Below are 23024 nucleotides of genomic sequence, written 5' to 3' on the forward strand. Positions count from 1 at the left end.
ATAATAGCTCGTGACATTCTGACAACTCCAGTGTCAACGGTAGCATCGGAGCAAGCTTTTAGCGCAAGCAACCGAATTCTTGACGAGAAGAGAAGCAGAATGCATCCAGATATCTTGGAGGGACTAATGTGCGTTAAAGACTGGGAAGATGCCAGAAGACGAAAACAACAATACACAGATGATTCGATGCAAGAATATTTTTCTAACTTAGAAATAACAGAATCTTCTGGAAGCACTTAGGTTTGTAATTTACTATTCCTAGCTACTGCACTCTTTTTTCCTTCGCTAAGGTTTTGTCCCGATCTCCCCACGGGTTTTACTTAGCAAGGTTTTTAACGAGGCAGTCATTTACGTGTACTCTTATTACGTCAATTCAATAAAATCACATCTTTTGGGGCATTTGATATTTTTTTTAAATAAATTAAAAAAAAACAAGGGCCGGGGCCGGCCCGTGAAGGGCCTGGGCCCAGGCCCGGCCCTGGCCCTTATGGACTAGGGCCAGGGTCTGGACTGGGCCTAAGTTTTTCTTCTCAGGCCCAGGCACGGCCCTGCACTGTGCAGGGCCGTGCCTGGCACGGCCCAAGCCCGTGATGGGCCTGGGGTCAAGCGTGCCGTGCCGGCCCAGCACGGCACGTTTGACAACTCTAAACCCACCCCATTCCGCCTCCTCGTTCTCTACCCAACCTTCTGCCTCTCTCTTTTGCTCCGTCGACCTCCTCTCTCTCATTTCAGCCACCGTGCATTTCCACCGTCGAAGTCCGTGCGAAGTTGGAAAATTTCTCCTCCGCCACCGTTGGCGTCATTCTGCCCTCTTTCATCCATCAACAACTTCCGAACAAGGCATCTAAAGGCATGTTTTAACATTTTCATAATTCCCCAACTGTAGGTGTTAATTGACTGAGGGATTATGATTATGGTTTTACTGTGGTGATGTTAATTGTTCTGTAAATATCATAGTTCACGCCATTTTTTTTTTGGATTTTTGAAACTTAGTTCTGATTCTATTTTTAAGGTGGAGAAATAAATTCTATTGATTTTCATCGTAAGGATGATATACTAGTCACTGCTAGTGAGGATGATTCAGTGCGGCTCTATGACATTGCAAATGCTAAGTGAGTTTAGAAATTGTTGTTCAATTTTAGGTTTTTCTTTTTTAAATTATAAATTTGGTTTTAATTATAGCTTTGAGGAATACTTACTTGTATTCATGTTTATGAATTAAGGTTGCTTAAGACCACAAATCATAAGAAACATGGAGCTGATCGAATATGCTTTATCCATCATCCGAGTTCTGTTATATGTTCTTCGAGATATAATTTGGATTCTAGTGGTGGTTAGTTTCTTCTTTGTTTTTGACAATTTTATGATTTCACTATCTGCATGAGGAAATTGATCTTAAGTTACTGTTTATGTTCTGCAGAATCACTCCTGTATCTTTCAATGTATGATAATCGGTGCCTTCGCTACTTTAAGGTGCACAGAGATAGGTTTGGATCCTAATTCCTCTGATCTTTTGGTATTTCGTTGATACAATTGTTCGTGTTAGTTCTAATAATAACCAGATGTGCTTAGATTGACTAGTTGAGTGGCTCTAGGAATCTGTATCTTTGTAGTGAAAGTACTTTTAGCATTCATAGGAGATTAAGACTTGAAAACAACCTGCAGAAAGTTAAGTGGAGTTCTCATTATTTCTGGAGTTTAAAGGTTTAGGTGTTTGGTTTTATTTTATGTAATGTGAGCTACTAAACATCTGATGGGTAGTAGAATATGCTGAATGCTGGAATATATGAGTTATTCAATAATCTTTTACATGAACTATGCGCACGATACACACTTAGAAGTACTGAAAATGTAATATATGTTTGTGTTATATTTGTGATATTTTTGATGTTATATGAGTTGTGTTAAATGTGACTAAAATGTTGATAACATACAGAATTAATAGGTCAATCCGTGGGACAAGAAATGAATTAGTAGCAATTTTTTGGTGCATATTCCACATATAACGACGGTTTCCTAAAAAACCCATCGTTATATACTCATTTTTAATGATGGTTTCGGTTTCTGAAGAAATTGTCGTCTAATGTACTCTGTAACCGCTAAATTTGACATTTTGGAAATATCTTAGACGACGGTTTTAATTATAAATTGCCGTCTAATGTTTTATTTAACGATGAATAAAAACTGTCATTATATCATACATACATTGAACGATTTGTGATTAGACGAAGGTTCTCCTAACTATTGTCTAATCTTTTACTGACGGTTATTAACGGTCGTTAAATCCCAAAATTCCCTAGTGTTATTCTAAGATAACAAAAAATTACAATGAATTTAGGCCTTGGTTTCGATCTTAATGATCAGCTTGGCTCAATCTTGACGCGATCTGGTCCCAGCCCAAGTCCAAGCGTGGCTTGATCCTAACCCCACTCTGAACTCGAGCCTAACTTGGCTCTAAACCGTAACCTCAGTTTCAACTCCTCAATCCCGACTTGACCCTACCTAGCCCTAGGATAAGCCCAGTCTGACCTTGACCATATGCCCAACTTCACCTTGATCCTTGCCCCAACTTGACCTTAATCCTTGCTTGGTCCCGACTCTAATCTCAATATCGGCTCAATTCTGACTCCAACCCTAGGCCCGTCTAAAACTAGACCCAACCTCGTCCATCATGAGCCTTACCTGACTCCTCGTTGGTCATGACAAAAACCATGGCCGACTTTCATCCCCGCCTAGCTTGATCCCCTGATTTCAATCCGGGCCCAACTCAATCTTGATCTCAAAGTGATCTTGGCTTGGTCCCAACTCGACATCGACACTGATCCTGTTCATTCTCATTTTCGTCTCCAGCTTGACCCTATCCCCAACCCCAACCTAGAGAGATATAAAAGTAAAAAAAAAAAAAAAAATGATGAACGTAAATGAAAAACAAAATAAAGCAAAACAACGCAATACATTGAAAATTGTATAGAGAATAGGACATGTTGAATTGATTTACTATTTACATGATCTTATATTCAATATAATTAATGATAATACCAAACATTATATTAATGTCAAGTAATATAATGCAATCCTTTAATACCGTCTACCAAGCATGTCGGATATCTAGATTTTGGAAAACGTACGTTAATTGGTTCGTTTTAAAATGTAATTTGGACTCCCAGAGCTAGCTGTTAATAATGTCGAGGGTGTAGTCCGCGTGGATAACTTCGGATCAGGGAATTATGTAATTTCTCATGATGTTTTATTATTATTATTATTATTATTTAACAAGAATTGTTTCTAAGGATTTCACTAGAGACCTGAAGTTTCGATTTCGAGTGGATTGAGCTGTTATTGTTACTAACAATGTTCTGTATATCCAATATATGTATGCAATATATATGTGTATATATCCATGCCGTACCATGGTGCTTAATTTGGTCATGATGACAGATAAATGGTCATAGGTTAATGGGATTAGCGGTTAAAAGTCCAAATGAGAAGTGGTTAAGCTGAGTTCACGGCAATTATTTTCCATAATCCACATTAACAAAATTTAAATTAGCTGTTATTTCTATAAATATCTAAAAAAAAAAACGAAAAGAAAAACTACCCTCCCCCGTTGTATATTTCAATCCCTCTTCTTTTCTTCTGATCTCCTCTCCCTTTCTCTTTATAAGGACTGTACTGTAATGAAAGCCATTACACTCCAAACCCTCCAATAATATTCTTCTTAATTTCTGCCAACCCTAATTAGGGTTTTAATAATTTATTTTTTGAGGCGATAAGTGTTCTTGAAATATACGTAAGAAGACAATAACTAAGCCATAATGAGCCTAAGTTGCCTTACTTGCCAAGTTCTGGAGAGGACAAACTCGAATTGCGAAAGGGATTATGGCGCGGAAATGTACTCTTACAAGAGGCTTTTTCGTCTGGAGGTTCATCAAAAAAGCTGGTCAGGGAATTTAGGGCAACCACCATCCAATGATGATGAAACAACGAGTGAATCGATGGCGGTGGCACGGAAGGAGGGGAAGAAATTAGGTCATCGGCGGCTGCACAATACCGGAGCCCTTGCCTGCGAAGGAACTGCAGAACCGAGGTTGGTTAGAAGCTGCGGGATGAGAAGGGATTGGAGCTTTGAGAATTTGAGAGAGAGGAAAGAGAATAATAAGAAAGGGAGAATCTACTGATGTGATAAGTTGTTGATGATTTATTTTTCTACATAACTTAATTTTCAATCTCTCTTAATACTCGTTTGGCCTATCTTTCTCCTTAATTTGCAATGATTGATAACAGTTTATCTTTGTTCTTAAAAAGTAAAAGGCAAAAATAAAACAAAAGTGGTCAAGAGTAATTAAGAAAATATGGTAATAATTATTTTGATTGGAAAAGCTTGGATATTTTGGACCTTTTTATTTTTACAAATCAAAAGCACAAACCATTAAACTTGCCCAAAAAAAAAAAAAAGAGCCAGATATTGTCTTAGGCATGCATATACGTTTTTGAGATTAAATAATTTAAGTTTGTTAACCAAATTTTAATCAATCTAATCATTCATATGTTGAAATAAAAATTATGAAAAAAATTGAAATAAAAAGAAAGAAAAAGATAATTTTCTAGAATTGACCCCTTCAAATTCAATGTGAAATCAATATTGCGCTCTTTGTTTATGTCCTTTTATTTAAAGTAGGAATAGTTTTCCACTTTTCCTTAAGAAAAAATGTGGGATCGTATGATTTTTAGTAGAAAATAGCGCACATATCATTCACATGGTAATCATAACATTTGCTAAAGGTATTTTTGCACTGTTACACCTAAAATAATTTTCAAAATTATTAGTGGGCTAATAAATTTTGCAACTCAGTAGCTTACGAAAATGATTGACAAGGAGCTTATTAGTTATTTATATATTCCCTAATCTCTTATCTCTTATTGCTCAGCTAAAGAGCATCTATGTGGAGAAAGTAAAAGAAGAATAATAATGTACTGAACAATAGAATAAAATTCAATGTGAATTTCAAAGAACTGAAAATTTAAATTAAAAGTAAAACGAACTTTGTGGATAAAGACCAAACCTAATAGTTACATTTTTCTGGTAGCCAAACCTTGTGAGAGAGAGAGATTTTTATTTTTTTAATATCATACGAACGGATAAAGACCAAGGATAATCATGCCTTAGTAAGAGTCTATGTAGAACTCAATATATTATTCTCGGAAACGTGTTGCTTTTGAAGACATGCTTGAAACGTATATACACATCAGATCGGAGTTGTATTAATTTGGAGAACATTAGCCTAAACGAGGTACCGGAAATTAAATGACAATTGTTAGATGATCGTAGACTAATCTATGGAGAGAACAATTTGGTGATATTATTTCTTTTTCTTTACTTTTTGTTCGTTTTGGTGGAATATATAGAAGCAACTGTTCAACTAGTTCAACAATATTATAAATTAACCCTTAATAAATTTTCTAGCTAGGTTGCTATACGGGTACAACTTTATCAACTTTCTTTGCGTAGTACTAATAATCTTTGTTAAATTTCATAAATTGTTCAGCAATTTTGATATCAGACACTAAAAGCGTCAAAAATGAAAATTTTGAAGACTAAGATGCTAAAATTAAAAGTTTAAGAACCAAAATGTTAAACTCTCATACTCCGCACTTAAAAATATTGCATATGTACAAATATAGTTTTCCAATTTTATCTCAAACATTAGGATTACAGTTGAAAATTAGAGTTTTTAGCACATGTTTTGTGACAATGTTTGTGACCTTTACACTATCATTTATGTTTAACAATCTATCATTTTAAAGCCAATAAATCCTTGTAAACAAACTAATCTTTTGATAACGATTAGTGAAAACAAAAGTGCAGAAAAAGAGAAACCGGCAATAACTAGGGTATTAGGAAAAAAGATAACAGTAATCCCATTGAATGGGGCACAGTTAGAATAATATCTAAGTGGGGGCAAACTAACAAAACTAAAGGAATAAAGAGGATAAATTTGAAATTCTTTGAGTAGGGTGTTAGAAGTCGAATTTGTCCAACATCTTAGATATTGGGCTTCATTATGATGATTATGTGTGGACTGGTACGCTCTCCACTTAACTAGTTTTTGGGGAAGAATTCTAACCAAAGTCCTTTTATCATGGGCCGTGATCCACTGGTGCTATGCTAGACCCGGCATGCATTATGAATATGATAATTTTGATAAATATCCAATAAAAATGTATGGATCAAAATTTTTATTCTTTACTCTTTATTTATAATTTTTTTAGCCAAATAATTATATTAATAAAAAGATATTTATTAAGAGTACGAGATAAAAATCCAAACTCATACTCTAAGGATAAATTTTCTAGCTTTTCTTATGAAAATGATGAAGCACGTGTAACAAAATAATGTAACATAAACATCTAGAGATAAAGTATATGATGGCAAAACGTTACATTGTTATATAGTACAATGTTTCAGTATTGCCATATAAAATTGTAATCTTCTACCACTGGCCCCATTTTTGTAAATGAACGCTTACCACAGCCTAAGATTGTCTTTCCGCGTAGTTAGATTGTTATGCTCCAAGCTATGAAAACTGAGCGTCTAAAAAATCTCAACATTTTCTTTCTCTGCACATATTCCTTAATTACACATACATCTGCAACATCAGAAGTTCCAAACCTACAGAGAAACTGAAAAGAAAGCAAAGCATTCCCAAAAATCATACCTAATCTACTTACCATGCCATCAGAATCGCAATATCAGGATCATCGGAGGTTGCCCACTTTAAGTTTTCTTCTTTCTTGCTTCCGCTTTCCAATCTCTTCGACCAGTTGCAGTTCTATGCATTAGATGGTTAACAATGTCGAGAGACGTTTCCGGGTGTGATTCCCTTTGTACTGGAAACTCTGCCTCAGTCCCAGAGGACAAGCCCAAGGTCTGACTCTCGCTGCTCAGAACCGGAATAATTATTGCACTACCATTAGGAGACGCATCTGGATTCTTCAAAACGTGAGCCCTTCTCGCATCTTTTTTCCAATCCCTTCTGCAATGCTTGCTAACGACGCTGTTGGGTTGCACTTCTTTGACTTGCGAAGTTGGCTGTTCTATGATATTGGACTTCTGTAAATCTGCTTCGAGACGCTTCCGAGCTCTATATCTACGCTGCCTTTCTCGGTTCTTCATGCGACGTGTCATAATGTCATTATGAGTTATGGAGTGTTCTCTTTGACCAACTAGTTCCACGCTTAAATTACCTTGCATCTGACAAGAACTCACACTCTGTCCGTTTTCCATTGCGGATTATAAAGCCAGCACCTGTGAGGATAAAATTTAGCAAAACGGAAACTGAAAATAAAGTCTTCGCAAATGTTTCAACATGTGAAAAATGCAGACCATGTTTCTTACCATCGAAACTAAGCTTCTTAATAGTTGATGAAAACTCCTCAATTTCAGAAGTAGGATATTTAATTTGCTGGTAGAGGAATACAACTTCCACCCTCAACAAAATTAAAAAACTGCAGCAAAAAGTTGGTATTAGAAAACATTACTCATACGGAAAATAAAAAGAATTCAATACATAACTTCCTAAAGTGTGCCTTCAAAAGTAACACAGAGGTTCATTTCCACATTACAACCACTGCAATCTGTAGCGTAGCATGTCTTCCTGTGAGGTTTAATATTTATCTTTATGCCTTCTTGTATACAAGTCAGAGGATAAAAGTAGAGATCCTCGATAAAGAGCACCGTAACACTTTTCGACATGATATCTTTACAAATGATTTGTTCCTAATTTTATTGCAGTGAAAAGAAACACACACACACACACACACACACATATATACTCTTTCTGTAAGAAGACACACAAATATGTTTTATGCTCTAAATCAATATGTGATACTCCTTTAGAAAAGTTTCTGTTTCTTAATTAATATCTTTTCTTTTTTTTTTTTTTTGATACTGTGGTGTCCGAGACTTTGCCCTGACTAATCCACAGGATCCATGCAAAGCGGCCCATCGACATGGATCGGATAAATCTCAGGCCTTTGGCCCGCAGGCGTGGGCCCAAAGAATTGATAACACTCGATGGCAATTGAACCTTAGACCTAATGCTTCCTGAGGCACTAAGTCCAAATGATTCACCGCTGCCCCCTTGAGGTTGTTTCTTACTTTATCTTTCTTAAATCTACAAAAACTTCCCTGGAATGTGAACACATAGGAGAAGCAAGACTTAGAGGCCGCAGGTTTGACCCTAAAAGGTCGGTGGGAAATTTGAACAGCATCTATAAAGGTGGACATTATAACCTATCTTATTAAGATTAGCTCATAATCTCATATTGTAAATATGTTGTCACAGGTTTGACCCTAGATGCAGTTACTAATCCTACCATTATCTTCATCACATAAAGATGTTTAATTAAACCGATTAAGTATACCATTTCAGTGAAATAACTTTTCCCCTAACATAACCTTGAATTCTACTCCTACTCTGTATGATTGATCAATCTTAAAGGCATCAAAAGATCATATTCTCGACATGATATTTGGAGAAAACAGAATTAATAGAATGGAACATAGCATATTATAGTCTACTTCACAATTCTCTTTCTGTTGGAACGTATCATATAATTTTATCGCGAAACAAAAAACTGCTTATCAAGGCGTTTCTTAACGTTGATAAATCTACAATTGATGTATAATTTTGTCTTGAAGCAAAACATCACTTATCAAAGGTATTTCTTAACTTTGATACAGCCGCAATTTGACTCATGAATAGATTAAAAATCGAAGCTCATAAGTATAATAGCTTGCCTAAGACTATGATTAAAGCCTACAAATTGTCACTTAACAGATGCGCAAAAAAAAAAAAACAAAAGAGAGAGAGAGAAGAAAAGGCAGAACAGGGTTCATACCCTTGGAAAAAGCTTTCAATATCTATACATTCAAGATAGAGCAGCAAGTTTTATATCCATTCTCAGCTTTTGCAGCCCTTTAAGCCTGCAAAATCATTATTCATCATTAACAACTTGTTATGCGTAATTGAGTCATTAGTTACACCAGCTAAAAAACAACTAAACCAGTGACGACCTATGTCTCTATCATACATAATTGCATTAATTACCGATACAAAATTTCAAACTATTCACCAAGAACAACTAGTTTTCCTAGTTATAACCCAACTGAAAAACTTCTTAATCTATAGCCGCTAATAGCCAAAACCCACGAGCCAATCAAAGTTTCAATCAACAAGGAAAGAAATCTTAAGTGTCAATTTATCAAATAACTTGCCCTCAAAGGAAATCCATTTCACATTCTCATTTTAGCTACATGTCAAAGATTTTCCTTACAATAAAAAACAGGTCTTGATAAATTTGTACAATAGCCCATAAATTACATTATAATTATATATTGTTTCGCATAAGTACTCTTCTTTATGATTAAAGCAGCAGTAAATGTGATTCTTTAGTATGCGATGATTTCAATATAGATAGCAAAGAAAATACCAGTTCAGAACAATATAGAGACCCTTATTTTTTTTTTCTTCATCGTTTTTTTTTTTGGCAATAACTGCATTACTGAAACTCAATTAAGAAAAACAAAATAATAGGGTCGGCATTTATTTGATTAACAATCGTGGGGTTCAATTTTACCCAAAAGGAAAACAAATAAAACAACTATATTGGCTTTTTTTGGGCTTGTTTGCAATTAAGTTCCATTTTTTTCTATTGTCAAGAGCAGAAAAATAAATTTGAGACAGAAATCTAGAGAGAGAGAACCGAAAGTGCAGATTTTTGGGGAGAGCAAAAAAAGGCAATGATGAAAAGAAATGAAAGAATGAAAAATACCTTGAAAGAAGGGAGAGAAAATGTTTGCCATCGTCCAAAGAAGCTCCTTTATGGTTAGATTGGAAATTTTCTATGCAGAGAAATACAAAGAGAATGTATAAATCGAGAACAAAACTGGCATTTGTAAGAAGAAGAAAGAGAAGAAGAAGAATATATGAACATTGATTGTGTGCGACGAGACACGAGCCCAGGAGCCTCGCACTTTGTACGGCCATGTCTGTGGCATTCTAATACATCTTTTTTGTATAAATAAAAAATGTTTGGAACAAAAACATAGTAACGGGGTGGTGGCGCAGTTGGCTAGCGCGTAGGTCTCATAGCTTTAGAGTTATCCTGAGGTCGAGAGTTCGAGCCTCTCTCACCCCACATTTTTTCCTAATTCCTTTTTTTTTTTTTTTTCGAGACTTCTTGAAGCATTTAATAGTTTACTCCAAACTTTATACTTGATCAAAATTAATCGATCTTGGACAACCCCTGAATTTTTCATTATCGTATTTGAGATTGATGTAAGTTGTCGCATGTTAAATTAAGGGGATGTTTGGTACTTAGATTCGTTGCCTGATTCGAATCATAGTTCGTGGTTCGCTACAGTATTTTCTCTCACAAAAAATACACGTAAATCAAAAATAATTTTAATCACATGGTTCTAATCCATGAACCAAACGTCTCCTAAGTTATTTCTCATCGGTTACACCAAATTTTGTTAATTATGAAGCCTAAATTGGTTTAAAGAGTTTAAGGAGTTCCGGACGGTTCCAAAAAAAAAAAAATTTCCCTTAAAACCACAGATTAAATTAAAAATAAAATCTTTTTTTAGTTGTTTGGGCCGTTTAGATTACTCATCGATTAAATTAAAAATATTTTTTTGAGTTGTTTAGGCAATTTGATATTTATGACAAAAGTCAAATTAAACTAAATTAGTCATAAATAGTTTTGACAGTTTAAGCTTAAGATTAAAAAATATTTAGACTTTCTTCGGTAGGCTACTTTACCAGTAGGGTCAGTTTTTGATAGTTAAATATGATCAAAATCACATTAGATTAAAAAAATATACATAATATATAATTTATGATATATAACTTATGGTTAAAATGTAAAGAACTGTCAATAATTTATTTTTTTTGGGTCCTACCAAAATTACTCTAAAAAAAATTTCAAAATTTCACATATAGGAAAGGGAGAGGAGAGAGGATGAGAGGAGGCTAGGATTTTATTATGTACTATTAATACTTGATCGATAAAAGGAGAGTATTAAGTTTAGTTACTGGATCTAGTAGGGTGTATTTTACTTGAGAAGATAACTTTCGTTTATGACCAATAGAAAATAAGATACAATATTTTAAAATAAATTTTGGATAGATGCACTTTTGGACAGTTTAGGAAGGCAAAACCACTAACCTAACCACCCGCTAACATCAATGTAAAAAATCACCGAAAACGCCTAATAATATATTTGGTTTATGAGTTTAAATAAAATGATTTCAATTAAAATTTAATTTTTTTAAGAGAAAACACTGTAACGGAACCGTTTGAACTGTGATTCAAATTCTTTTACCACACATGCTCTAAAATTAATTAATGATTTAATTCGATTTGATTTGGATTAGACAGCTTCGATATTTGGTGATTTTTCCAAACACTCTTATTTAGGTAATTAATAAAGAGTGGTGGGTAATTAAATTTGATTAGGGTATACTCGCTTCGTTTCAATTATCTTTCTAATGTATAATTTTGAATGAAATCAACTAATCGGATTCGATTCAAACGACATTTCCAAAACTCACAATTGAAATCGAGCGTTACGTATATTGTTTTTTTTTTTTTTTTTTCAACGGGCAATCTTTGCTGCATTAGGTTATAAATAGGCCAATTTTCTTAATCGAATTCAATTCACATAACATTACCCTTGCTTCTTTATTTTATTACACTTCTTTTTTAAGTTGGAAAAATTAGATTTTGATCTAGTGTTGTATCGTAGAGAACGTGCATTTTGAACATTTTATGTGCATTTTGAACATTTTATATGCATTTTGAACTTTATTTATGTGATATATTATTATTTCAACTGAAAATAATATAGTAAAGTCCACATGTCAAATAATGAACGTACATAGTGATAAAGAAAATGATAAAAGGAGTGATACTAACATTTTTCAACTTTAAAAGGATTCAATTCAAGAGGCTGGCTGCCGCAAAAAAAAAAAAAAAAAAAAAAAAAAAAAAAAAAAAAAAAAAAAAAAAAACTGAAAAAAGAAGCATGTTTGTTACTTAGTTTGTGATTTGTTGCCTTACTTAACTAATAACTTTATCTTTTTAGCGCTTACAAAAGAGGGGGAGAAGAAAAGACCACGGTTGTGTTTAGAGTTGATTTTATTTTTGTTTTTCACATTTTTTGAGAAAGAAAAAAGAAAGCGGGAGAGAAACGACGTTTGACACAATTAAAGATAAAAAACGAAAATGAAAATAATTTTTTAGTTTAGTCTAAAATGGGAGAGAAATGAAAAACGACTTTTAGTCGTTTTTCATTTTTTGTTTCCGTTTTCTCATCTCTCGATCAGGGAGAGAAATATTAATGGATTTTTTCATACTAAAAACAATCTCTTAATAAAACTATCAAACGCATTTTTAAAAATAATTTCTGTCTGAGATTGAAAATATTTTCGTTTTCATTTTTATATAAAAAAAAATTATTTTAAAATGAGTTCTAAACACACTGCACGTTTTTAGCCATTGAAAATAGAGAGATAGCAGCCAACCCAAGTCCATAATCTAACTATATCCACTTGAAAGGGGAAAACGAAGGAAAATAAGTAAATAAAAATCTAGGTATATCTCCCTTGTCGTACTCGAATAAGTAATAACTTTAAAAAGGTTTCAAAACACACTACACGTCTACACGGTCTTCTTTGACGGTCTTTAGTTGTTTTAGCTTTAATTGAGTTTATAATTAATGATTAATATTTAAGCTTGAGAATTTCTTTGTTGACATAATTAATCGAATAACCAGTCCGTAGGTACACCATGCATTCTTTGTCAACTCAGAAATGGATTGGTTATTCAAAACAAAACAAAAACAAAACAAAACAAAAATCGCCAGAATTTAATCATTTAAATATAAACAATTACACAGTCAAGTGAAAAAAAAAAAAAAAAAAAAAAAAACCCTACTAGTATTTAGTACTACATAATTTTGGACCACAACGCTATACTATAATTATATATGTTGAAACTAAACATTTAACCAATTGAGAATTGAAGCATGTATAAGTGAGTTACCTCATAGTAGTATTGGTGGGCCGTTGGAATTTTGTCAGAAATTGCCAATGGTATGTTTACTTACACGTAATCAGAATGAGCATGAATCGGAGTACGTAGAATTCGGAATGGGTAGGATTCGGAGTGAGGAATCGGAGTCAGAATAAGCTGTTTACTTAGTGATAGGATTCGGAATCGGAGTTATTTCAAATCTCATTCATACGTTTACTTACACCTAGAATCGGAATGAAAAAAGTATAAAAGTATTAATATACCCTTTAAATCAATTTGATATTTTCAATTTAAAAAATATAGTGTACTTATTATATTAAAATTAATCATAATTAGAATATTTGTGTAATAATTGGGTACTAAAATAATAAATATAAATTGTACAACTATTTAAAATATAAAAATAAATAAAAATAAAAAATAGTGTTAAAAATAAAAAATAGTTCAATGAATTCTCCTCCTCTCCCTTTACCATACAATTCCAAGCACGCCACAAAATAGCCACACCCCAAAATATATTAGTAACAACATTTCTTATTTTGAACTCACACTTTAGTTGGCCTATAGTGCTTATTTTAATTGTATTGAGAGGTTATTTGATCTAATGTGCTAATCAAAATATTTATTAAAAAGGGAATTCGTAAGCCTCAAACTAATTAACAAGCTGAGTGTCCATCCTATTATGGACTGAAATTTAACAAACACGCTTAATTAAATTTATAAAAACAAAATTATCTATAAAATGCTTTAATAACAAATTAGAGTAAATTATTATGATTATAGAATTCTACATAAAAATATTCTAACAATATAAAGATTGAAATGGTATGGAATCTTAACGTGCATAAGTTGACGAAATATAATAATTGTACCATATATAAATTTTAGGGAAGCATTTGAACGAAATTCACAAAAGAAAGTAAAGTAAAATTCTTTAATTATAGAGTATCCATGCAAAAGAGCCTTGTATTTTCCTTTGGCTTTCCGTTTTCTTTTTCTTATGCTTTGAAGAACTTGTTGAGTACTTTACTTTGAAGCAAATGAAAATTTTAAATTAAGAAAGTTATTGTATTTTTTTTCAAAAAAATAATAAGAAATAATATGTGGTTGTTTGCGTCAACGTTACGTCTATATCTAGCATGATATTTTATCATTGCATACAAAAATATGAGAGCCTCCACCGTCTTGCCGGGAGCATTTTAAAGATTTAGCTAAATCGACCAGTCAACTGATCATCATCAAGCTTGGGTATTATTACAAAGGTGAAAAAAGTGGAAAATTTTTTTTGTTATACTTTGATCTTATTTCTTTGGATTTGTAACTTGTGCATGTCGGTCTCGTTTATTTCACTGATTCGAGTTTCGTTACAGTAAAAAGCTATCAGAAACAGTTACATCTAACTTTTTTACTACAGTAAAAAGCTCTCACATAAAATCACATTTCAACTCGAATTAAAAAGTCGAATCAACGAACTAAACATGCCTGTAATCTCTCCCTTCTATGGATTTGACAGTAGCAGCGAGAGTGCATTTGTAGAAATAAAAAAATGAGTCCTTTTAAATAGGACCTCAAAGAGTAGTATACATTTTTTTGGTAAAATCTCCAATCCGGTACCGAATTAGAGCGATATATATATATATATTTTCTGTTCGGCATATGTGTATTTTTAAAATATATATATAGGTGTTTATACAAATTATAGGTGTCTCCCTATATTATATATATTTTAAAAGAAAATATACATGTTTTAAGAAGAAATATACATATTTTTAAAGAAAATACACATGTGCCGCTCTAATTCGATACCGGATTGGAGATAATTCCAACATTTTTTATCTTTAGATCTAATTATTATCATATTAAAATAAAAAAAATGTACATAACAAATAGTTTATAATAAAAATCTAACATGTGAAAACAAAAACCTATCGCTAATTCATATTTTCAGGTATTATCATAAAAATTTCACATAAACATTCTCCGTGTTTCAATGAAATGTTGATTTAGACCGTGTTTATGCAAAAGGCAATTATACTTTTATATTTTACAAATCACGTCAAAAAAACATCCACTGACAAAGATCAAATTTAGGAGTTGAATTCATGCATTTATCCATATTAAATAAAACGGCGCATTTTATGCTTAAACTTACATCCATACTCCAATAACAATAAACCTGCAATCATTAATGATGGTGGTATACGAGTGAGTGACGAACTATTAGAATTCTTTCACATAACATTTGGTGATTGATTCTCATCGTCTGTATTGAGATTATCCATTTCGTGAGCCTACCGAATATGAATACTGAGTGATTTTGGACTCTCTCAACGCTAATTACCAAAACACGAGCTAAATTCCTTTTCAATTCTACTTACGATCCCAATAAATTACTAAATAAGCATCCCTGGGATATAAGAGATCACCACTAATCCTTTTTGGATGAGAGTAAAAAAAAAAAAAAAAAAAAAAAAAAAAAAAAAAAAAAAAACCTTGCATCTAATATTTAATAACCATAAGTTCATCGGCCATCACAATATCTTATAAAAAACGTGTATGATAATGAGATTTATGTCATAATTTAAATTATAATTTATAATTTATTATAATTTTTTTTATAAAAAATACACATAAATTAAAAATAATTTTAACCTTATAATTTTAATCTATTTTATAAACATCTTTTAATTTTTCATATCCTCGGGCAAGACTTACCAAAAACGCACAGACGAAAAGAGAGTAGAAACTAGGAAACATGGGCGTCCATTCCGTAAATGTTTGACTGAGTTGGCTCTCTCTCTCTCTCCTAAATTGTTCTTGTCCTATTTCTTCAACTGGGTCCCACACAAACACACACGTCGCACACCCGAACCGCGAACGCTCCTCCCCCCGTACACGGACCACCCTCTCTCTCTCTCTCTCTCTCTCTCTCTCTCTCTCTCTCTCTCTCTCTCTCCCGAATTTTCACCCTTCCTTCTCTTCATTTTCGCATTGACCCACATTTTTCATTTTCCCCTTTCCCTTATTATAATATAAGTACTCTCTCGCCGTTTCTTTGCTCTTTCTTTCTTTCCTTCTTCTCTACCTTGTTTTAGATTAGATTAGGGCTATAAAGTAAAATCTTCCTCAATCTCAATTCCCCTTTCTCAATCGCCTTGAGATTAGGAGTATAGAAGAAGAAGAAGATCCTTGTGGTGGACTACTATTACTTTCCTCAAGTCAAGCCGTGATTTTCTCTTTGCCATTTTTTTCTTCTTCTTTTTCGTTATTATTATTATTCTTTTTTTTTGTTTCTTGCCGTTTACTTCCTTCTTTTCTTGTTGGTGAACAAAGAGGGATTTTTTTTGGTTTGGGTTTTTTGGACCCTAGTTGTTTCTGGGATCAAATATTGTTTTTCGGATTTTGGAGCTTTGTTTCTTTCTGGGTCTATCTTCGTTTTGGAACTTTTTTTGAGATTTGGGATTTGTGGCTTTGCTGACTCTGGAATCTGGGCCTCTTTTGGATTTTAAGGGCATTTTTGAGTTGATTTCCATCTGGGATTTTCGGTTTCGGCTGAACAAAGAAAAGGGTACGTCGTCTGCTTCATGAATTCTTTGATGTTGTGGCATTTATTGGCAATTTGATGCGTTGCGTTCTTTGATCGTTTTCTGAGAAAAAAAAAGAATCTGGGGTTTGCTTGAGATTGAATTTTGAACTTCTGGGGGTTTCTATTGATGTCCTGAAAGTGGTTTGACTTTCTGGGTATTTGGAGAAAACTTTAAATTTAGATTCAAGTTGCTGGTGATCTCGAAATTTGAAGTTGAATGGTTTGAATTTGCCAGGGATAAGAGAGAAAGTGGTGTGTTTTGTTGTGAAATTCAGTTGAGAACTTATCGAAATGGATAACTCGAAAAACCGGCATGATCACTTGGGTGTGAATAAAATGGGGAAGAACATAAGGAAGAGTCCACTGCACCAACCCAACTATAACAACAATCCTGCTAGGCAACAACCTCAGCCTCAGGTTTACAACATAAGTAAGAATGATTTCCGCAACATTGTACAACAGCTAACCGGTTCGCCATCACAAGAGCCTTTGCCTAGACCTCCACAAAACCCGCCCAAACCCCAGAGTATGCGGCTGCAAAAGATTCGGCCTCCGCCTTTAACACCGATCAATCGACCGCCCCTTATTCCTCCTGCTCCTGTCCCGGTTGCCCCACCACCAGTTCCTTACAACAACTTTGTTAGGCCTGTTCAGTTTGGCGACTCGGCTTGGCCTAATACAGCCGAATCTCCCATCACAGCTTACATGAGATACCTTCAGAATTCCATCATGGATCCATCTCCTAGGGCAAACCAAGGCCAACCTCATCCTTATCCTTATCCTCACCCTCAGCCACATCCATATCCACATCCACAACCACAACCTCCAGGTCAACCTCACGCTCAGCCACCGGGGTTACTTCCTAACCCCTCCATGCCGCCTGCTTTCCCTTCCCAGAGAATGACTGGGCCCGTGCCACCGCCTCTGCCACCACCAGTGCCTAATTTGCCTTCGCCGCAAGCTGGCGGCCCAGCCATTTTGCCTTCTCCAACTTCGCAGTTTCTACTGCCCTCCCCTACTGGTTATTTCAATTTGCTGTCGCCGCGTTCTCCTTACCTGTTGCTTTCCCCCGGGATTCAGTTTCCTCCAATGACCCCCAATTTTTCATTCAGCCCCATGGCCCAATCAGGGATTTTAGGTCCAGGACCCCAACCGCCGCCTTCTCCTGGGCTTGGTTTTCCATTGTCTCCTTCCGGGTTTTTTCCCATCTCAAGTCCGAGATGGAGGGATCAATAGTTGTCACCACATTGCTATGTCTTGGAGCTCTGTGCTTGCTTGTGAGCGCGGTTCAACTTCTTGATACGAGCTCCTTCCGAGAAAATATGAAGCCAAGACTCAACTTGTGGAGTAAATCTCGTTGGCTGTTACAGTCCATTTCTTGTTCTTTTGTTTTTACTTTTTATTTTGTTGACACCCATAGTGCAGTTGTTTTGAACTGCGGACGTGGTTGGAGCCCGCTATCCTATAATTTTCTTGTACAAGTTTCACAGTAGACAACGTAGTGAAGATCAGACGACTCATCTGGACAATTGGACAGGAGCTGTAACATGAAAGGAGGTAGGATTACAGACATCAAAGTACCTAGGTTTTCTGATAGAGAAATTCTTGTATTTTTGCATTATGTTGTATTAGTTCATAGTTTGAAGTAAATTTTTTCTTCATATAACTTGCTTGTGAAAGGAATTGTCATAGTAGAACTTGTTTTGTTCAGTGAAACATTATGTCATTATCTTGTTTGATCAGCTAAAATCCAATGATTCTTTGCTTCATTAACTGCTAAACTGCCAATTGAATTTTATTTTTTTAGTGTCACAGTCTGTAGTTACTTGTGAACTATTTTTTAAAACTATTTCTTAGTTTTTGGGCCGCTGAAAACTTGAAGTGCGAATTTTAGAGACCTCTCAACATGTAAAATGAAGACGGAAAAGAAAAAAAAAATAGTCATATGATAGTTTGTAGAATAGATTTCTAATTTTTATAGCTGCCCTGCAGTCTTCTTGAGTCATTTTACTATACATTATTTTGCGGCGTTAAGATATAGTCTTATGTTATGGCTTGAGGTGATAAATATAAAAAGACGTGCATGGTAAAAAAGGGAATGATATAGTATATGATCCATTATGTTGAAGATTGCAAATGATAATTTGGCCTGTGGAATTTTTCTCTATGTTAGTGCAAGTTCAATGGAGTTCAGAGAATTAATTGTGGAAATATATTAGCGAAGTGATACCAAGATTTACTAGTAACTTTACTCCGTAAATTCGTTTCTAAAGTGCATCTGTGTTTTCTGGGATCAAAGGTCAGTTTTAACTGTGATGGAAAATTTAAATATATGCTTTGACCTGAGTGATAGAAAGTATTTTTGTTGCTGAGTATGTTGCTTTTCTTTTTTGTTCCTAACCTTGAATTTCGTACCGGGTTGTTCGATAATATTTTAAATAAAGTAGATTTAGGTCTCATTCATTTTATAGATTCGAGTTGAGATGTGATATTTTCTAAAAGTTTTTAATTGTAACAGAAAAGGTTAGATGTGACATTTTTAAGAGTTTTTAATTGTAAAAACCTAAAATTGAAAATTCAAATCGGTAAAATGAACGAGACTTTAGATTTGTCTGTTGGCGCTGCTGAATTGGGAGTGTTTTCCTTGCTGCAATTTTCTGTGCTGCTTGCTCTATGATTTTGAGTTTATAATGTCTTTATTCTTCTCTTTCTTTCTTTTCTTCTTCAAATTTTCATACAATATATGACAGTGTTGTGGTTACGTGATATCAGGAACCAATGTGTTAAAAACAATGATAAGATTAGAAAACTGACGGATCAGTTAGTAAACTTGATCTCTTCTGAATATACATTATACCGGCCTTATTGTTCTTGATTTTTTGGTTGTTAGACGCACTTGGATATTATTATTGCAAGAAAAACCATGTAAAAAACTAATGTTTTTTTTATCTATTTCTCTTGCTCTTCTTTGCATCAATACACGCAAAAGTATTAGCTCGAGAAGTTAAACACTTAGGGTGCGTTTGATTGCAGTGACGGAATGGTAACAGTAATGGAAATAGAACGAAAAAGGTATGCACCGGAAACAAAAATTAATTTTTTGTTTGGTTGGAGTTATGAAATGACTTCAGAATGAAATGATATTGATTGTGTTTTGACAAAAATACCCTTAATGAAAAAGTCAAATTACATAATCAACTAGCATGAATGTTCTTTAAACTTTAGGCTGAGTTTTTTCTTCTGTTTTTCATGAGATGTTCTCAGTGTTAATCAATTTCAAGGTGCAACTTTCTTAAATGTATAAACTACAATTAACGACCTCTTTTTTTTTTTTTTTTTTGGCCGAAAAACAACTGCGCATATGAAAAATCACTATCTAAAGCTTACCCAGATATAAAAAAAATCATTTTCTATAGACAATTACTGAAAAACCTAAATCTGACAGAAAATTATTGTTCAAAGTTTACCAAAATATGAAAAAATAATGATCTGAGAACAATTATGAGTAACTCCAAATCTAAAAAAGAGGCATTTATCAAAGAGCAGCTTCAAATCTATAACTAGAGTTTTTTTTTTTTTTATAAAAAAAAAGAGAGACCATTTTGCAGAACAAATATGAAGAGACCAAATTCTGAACAAACCAAATAAAGAAAAAGAAGCCCATCAATATTTGTGCACAAACCAAAAAGCCCAAGCAACAATAGAAGAAACCAATAATAGTTGAAACTTGAATAATTTCCCTTCTGAACTGAAGACAACCTCATAATTAACTCTGAAACCCACTTATTAAAAAGCAGCCTTAAATGTCAATTTTATTGAAAAACTAGTGTTGATGTATTAATGGTGATAAATAGCATTCTTCTATTATTAATTTTCTTTTTGCTGTAGAATTTTAATAAGGCACGATTTGACTTCCTTTTTCAGCCACCAGAGAATCCATTTGTCAAGCTGTTAGGAAGTAGTGGAAATAACAAAAACAAAAAAGAGTAAACAATTTTCTTTGCTAGCTTTTATTGCCAAGAACTTTCGTTACTAGCTTCCTTTCGTTCTTTTTTTTTCGATTTTCAAACGCGTACCATGATTTTCAAAGTTGAGAGTAGCGTGCTTCAAAAGGTATCCAATTGGAAGCTCAAATACTACGTCCAAATTGGCCCCGGTTTCTACAAGAAATTTGTCCATCCTTTTTAGAAAAGGAATATGTACAAAAATATACCTTTGTTTTTATCAAAATCCGTCTTTTTTTTTTTTTTATTGATTGCATTAAAAAATTAAATACAGGCAGCATCAGCTGCAACAAAGTTGGCAATACCATCTGGAAATCTCCCAAGTCAACTCAGAATTGCAACTAGACGTCCGACTCTTCAGATTAAAAAAAAAAAAAATCCTAGACGTCCGACTCAATAACATCAGGAACGTGGCAAAAACTTATACCTCGTTCAGTTCGCTGATTCGAGTTGAAGAGTTTTCAATTCGAACTAATATGTGACTTTATGTGAGAGCTTTTAACTGCAGCAAAAAAATTAGATGTGACTTTTTGTGAGAGCTTAAAAATCATTTCTGCCAAGTAGAAAAGATATTTGAATCAGTGCTATCTTCAATATTAGTTTCTTATATAGCCAAATGATACTCCAACCAAACCGTCTAGAAACCTTTTCTATGCCCTTGTTCGGATCGTTGGTTTAAATTGTGTTTGATTTGAACATTTTAATTAGAAAAAAAATCTGAATTACGTAGTTTATAATGTAATATGAATTGGCATTTAGATGTGTAGTTAAAGTTGAAATCTAAACAGGAAATAAAATATGAATTTGTATTTGATAAGTATGAAAAGTATAGAGAATTGTCACCTATTTACTATTTAAAAATGGTTTGAACGGTTGAAATTGAGGGAGGAGAGCTAACTGCTTTAGAAACAGGGATATACTTCGGATTGCATGTTTACCAAACACGAATTCGAACTTGATTCACCACTCAGATTGAGTCAAATCGAGCCAAAACTCTTCACAATGAGTAATAGGTTTAAAGGAACCGGGTCTTGGCAACCAAGGGACAGGGTCACCAAAGAGTTTAGAAATGATGACCCAACCCTATCCTTAGACATTTTGTAAGGAGTTCCTTGCCCCTCCAAAACTTTGTTGTCATGGATTGCGGATCAAGACAAAATGAGTGTGGTAGTCTATTGAAATTCATAGAATAAGTGACGGTTAAAATGAACTAATGCTCATTTTAGCTCGCAGTCACCAACCGGTAAATCCTTCTTTTTTTTTTTAAAGTTTAGTAAATCCTGAATTTATTAGACTTGATATGGGAACAAATATTGAATTTACTAAATTTGGTCCTGAGGTAAACAAAAATATCAAATATACTGTTGCTTACTAATTCAAAGTTTCTGCCATTTATTTTTATTTTGTAACAAAAAAAAAAAAAAAAAAACTATCTACCTCATTCTCCCTTAAAAATTGGATATGTTTAAATGTCTCTGGTTTTGTTAAATTAAAAAAAAAATGTTCGTTTTCTAAAAAACCAAGGAGTAATAAATCAATGATTTACCAGGATCGATCAATAATTTATCGAAAGTAACTAAATCATTTATGAAAGCTAATACTTTTAATTCAACAAAGTGGAAACATGTATTAAAAGCAACAATTTAAAATCCAAAGGAAGAAAAAAAAAAACTCAAACAAATACTTTCGCTATTAAAGGATTGAAAAAAATGAATTATTAATAATTTTTTATTTTTTAACAGTTAAATTTATATCAAAAATTATAAATTCTACATATTTTTTTTAATATGATGTGATACTAATTTTAATAATTAAAAACTGATCATATTGATAGACCGACTCACTGAAAAAAGTCTCATAAAGTTAACTCAACATTTATGTCTTTCTGATCCGGCAAAAAAAAAAAAAAGAATTAAAAATATGTGATCGTATTTGCGTCTCCATCAAACTCAAGCACTTGGGTAAAAGGACGTACTCCTCATTGATGGGTGTGTTTGAAACTCGTTCTAAAATAATTTTATTTTATGTATGAAAATGAAAACGAACTCATTGATGGGTGTGTTTGGAACTCGTTCCAAAATGATTTTGTTTTCTGTATGAAAATGAAAACGAAAACGTTTTCATTTTCATTTTAGAATTATTTCTAAAAATGCGTTTGGTAGTTTTATTCCGAGATTATTTTCAGTTAAAAAAAAAAAATAAAATTGTGCTTAGTGGTTTAATTTTTAAAAACATGTAATAATATTTAAAATAATAATATATTAAATAAACATGATTATATACATGAAAACTGCAAAGGAAATGGGAAGAAGAGTGGGGGGGAGTCGAAGAAG

At 33.4% G+C, this 23024-nt stretch overlaps 3 protein-coding genes, 1 long non-coding RNA gene and 1 other non-coding gene across 5 annotated transcripts in view; 4 read left to right on the forward strand and 1 right to left on the reverse strand.

Moving 5' to 3' along the window:
* Window positions 1-2006, forward strand: part of LOC112093058 (protein ANTHESIS POMOTING FACTOR 1-like) — a 6004-nt gene extending 3998 nt beyond the window's left edge. The window contains exons 2-5 of the mRNA XM_024170717.1: window positions 1013-1112; window positions 1224-1333; window positions 1421-1487; window positions 1937-2006. Coding sequence (XP_024026485.1) covers window positions 1013-1112; window positions 1224-1333; window positions 1421-1487; window positions 1937-2006 — 347 coding nt within the window. The remainder of the gene's footprint in view (window positions 1-1012; window positions 1113-1223; window positions 1334-1420; window positions 1488-1936) is intronic.
* A 1702-nt stretch (window positions 2007-3708) lies between these two features.
* Window positions 3709-4178, forward strand: LOC21406021. The gene has a single exon (XM_010105999.2). The coding sequence runs from the start codon at window positions 3816-3818 to the stop codon at window positions 4176-4178; it is 363 nt and encodes a 120-aa protein (XP_010104301.1). The 5' UTR covers window positions 3709-3815.
* Window positions 4179-7415: 3237 nt separating this feature from the next.
* On the reverse strand, window positions 7416-9943 carry LOC112093066. The gene is made up of 3 exons (XR_002902896.1): window positions 9835-9943; window positions 8902-8986; window positions 7416-7506 (listed from the first exon to the last, which is right to left on the reverse strand). It is a non-coding gene; the product is annotated as an uncharacterized LOC112093066 (long non-coding RNA).
* Window positions 9944-10115: 172 nt separating this feature from the next.
* On the forward strand, window positions 10116-10200 carry TRNAM-CAU. Its single transcript is given in 2 exon segments — window positions 10116-10153; window positions 10165-10200. It is a non-coding gene; the product is annotated as a tRNA-Met (tRNA).
* A 6194-nt stretch (window positions 10201-16394) lies between these two features.
* On the forward strand, window positions 16395-18426 carry LOC21406023 (protein HAIKU1). Its single transcript, XM_010106001.2, has 2 exons — window positions 16395-16669; window positions 16923-18426. Exon 2 carries the CDS (start codon window positions 16979-16981, stop codon window positions 17921-17923), a length of 945 nt encoding a protein of 314 aa, XP_010104303.1. The 5' UTR covers window positions 16395-16669; window positions 16923-16978; the 3' UTR covers window positions 17924-18426.
* Window positions 18427-23024: the final 4598 nt, after the last annotated feature.

This window comes from Morus notabilis, unplaced genomic scaffold (genome assembly GCF_000414095.1).
Source record: "Morus notabilis unplaced genomic scaffold, ASM41409v2 Scaffold69, whole genome shotgun sequence".
NCBI lineage: Eukaryota > Viridiplantae > Streptophyta > Magnoliopsida > Rosales > Moraceae > Morus > Morus notabilis.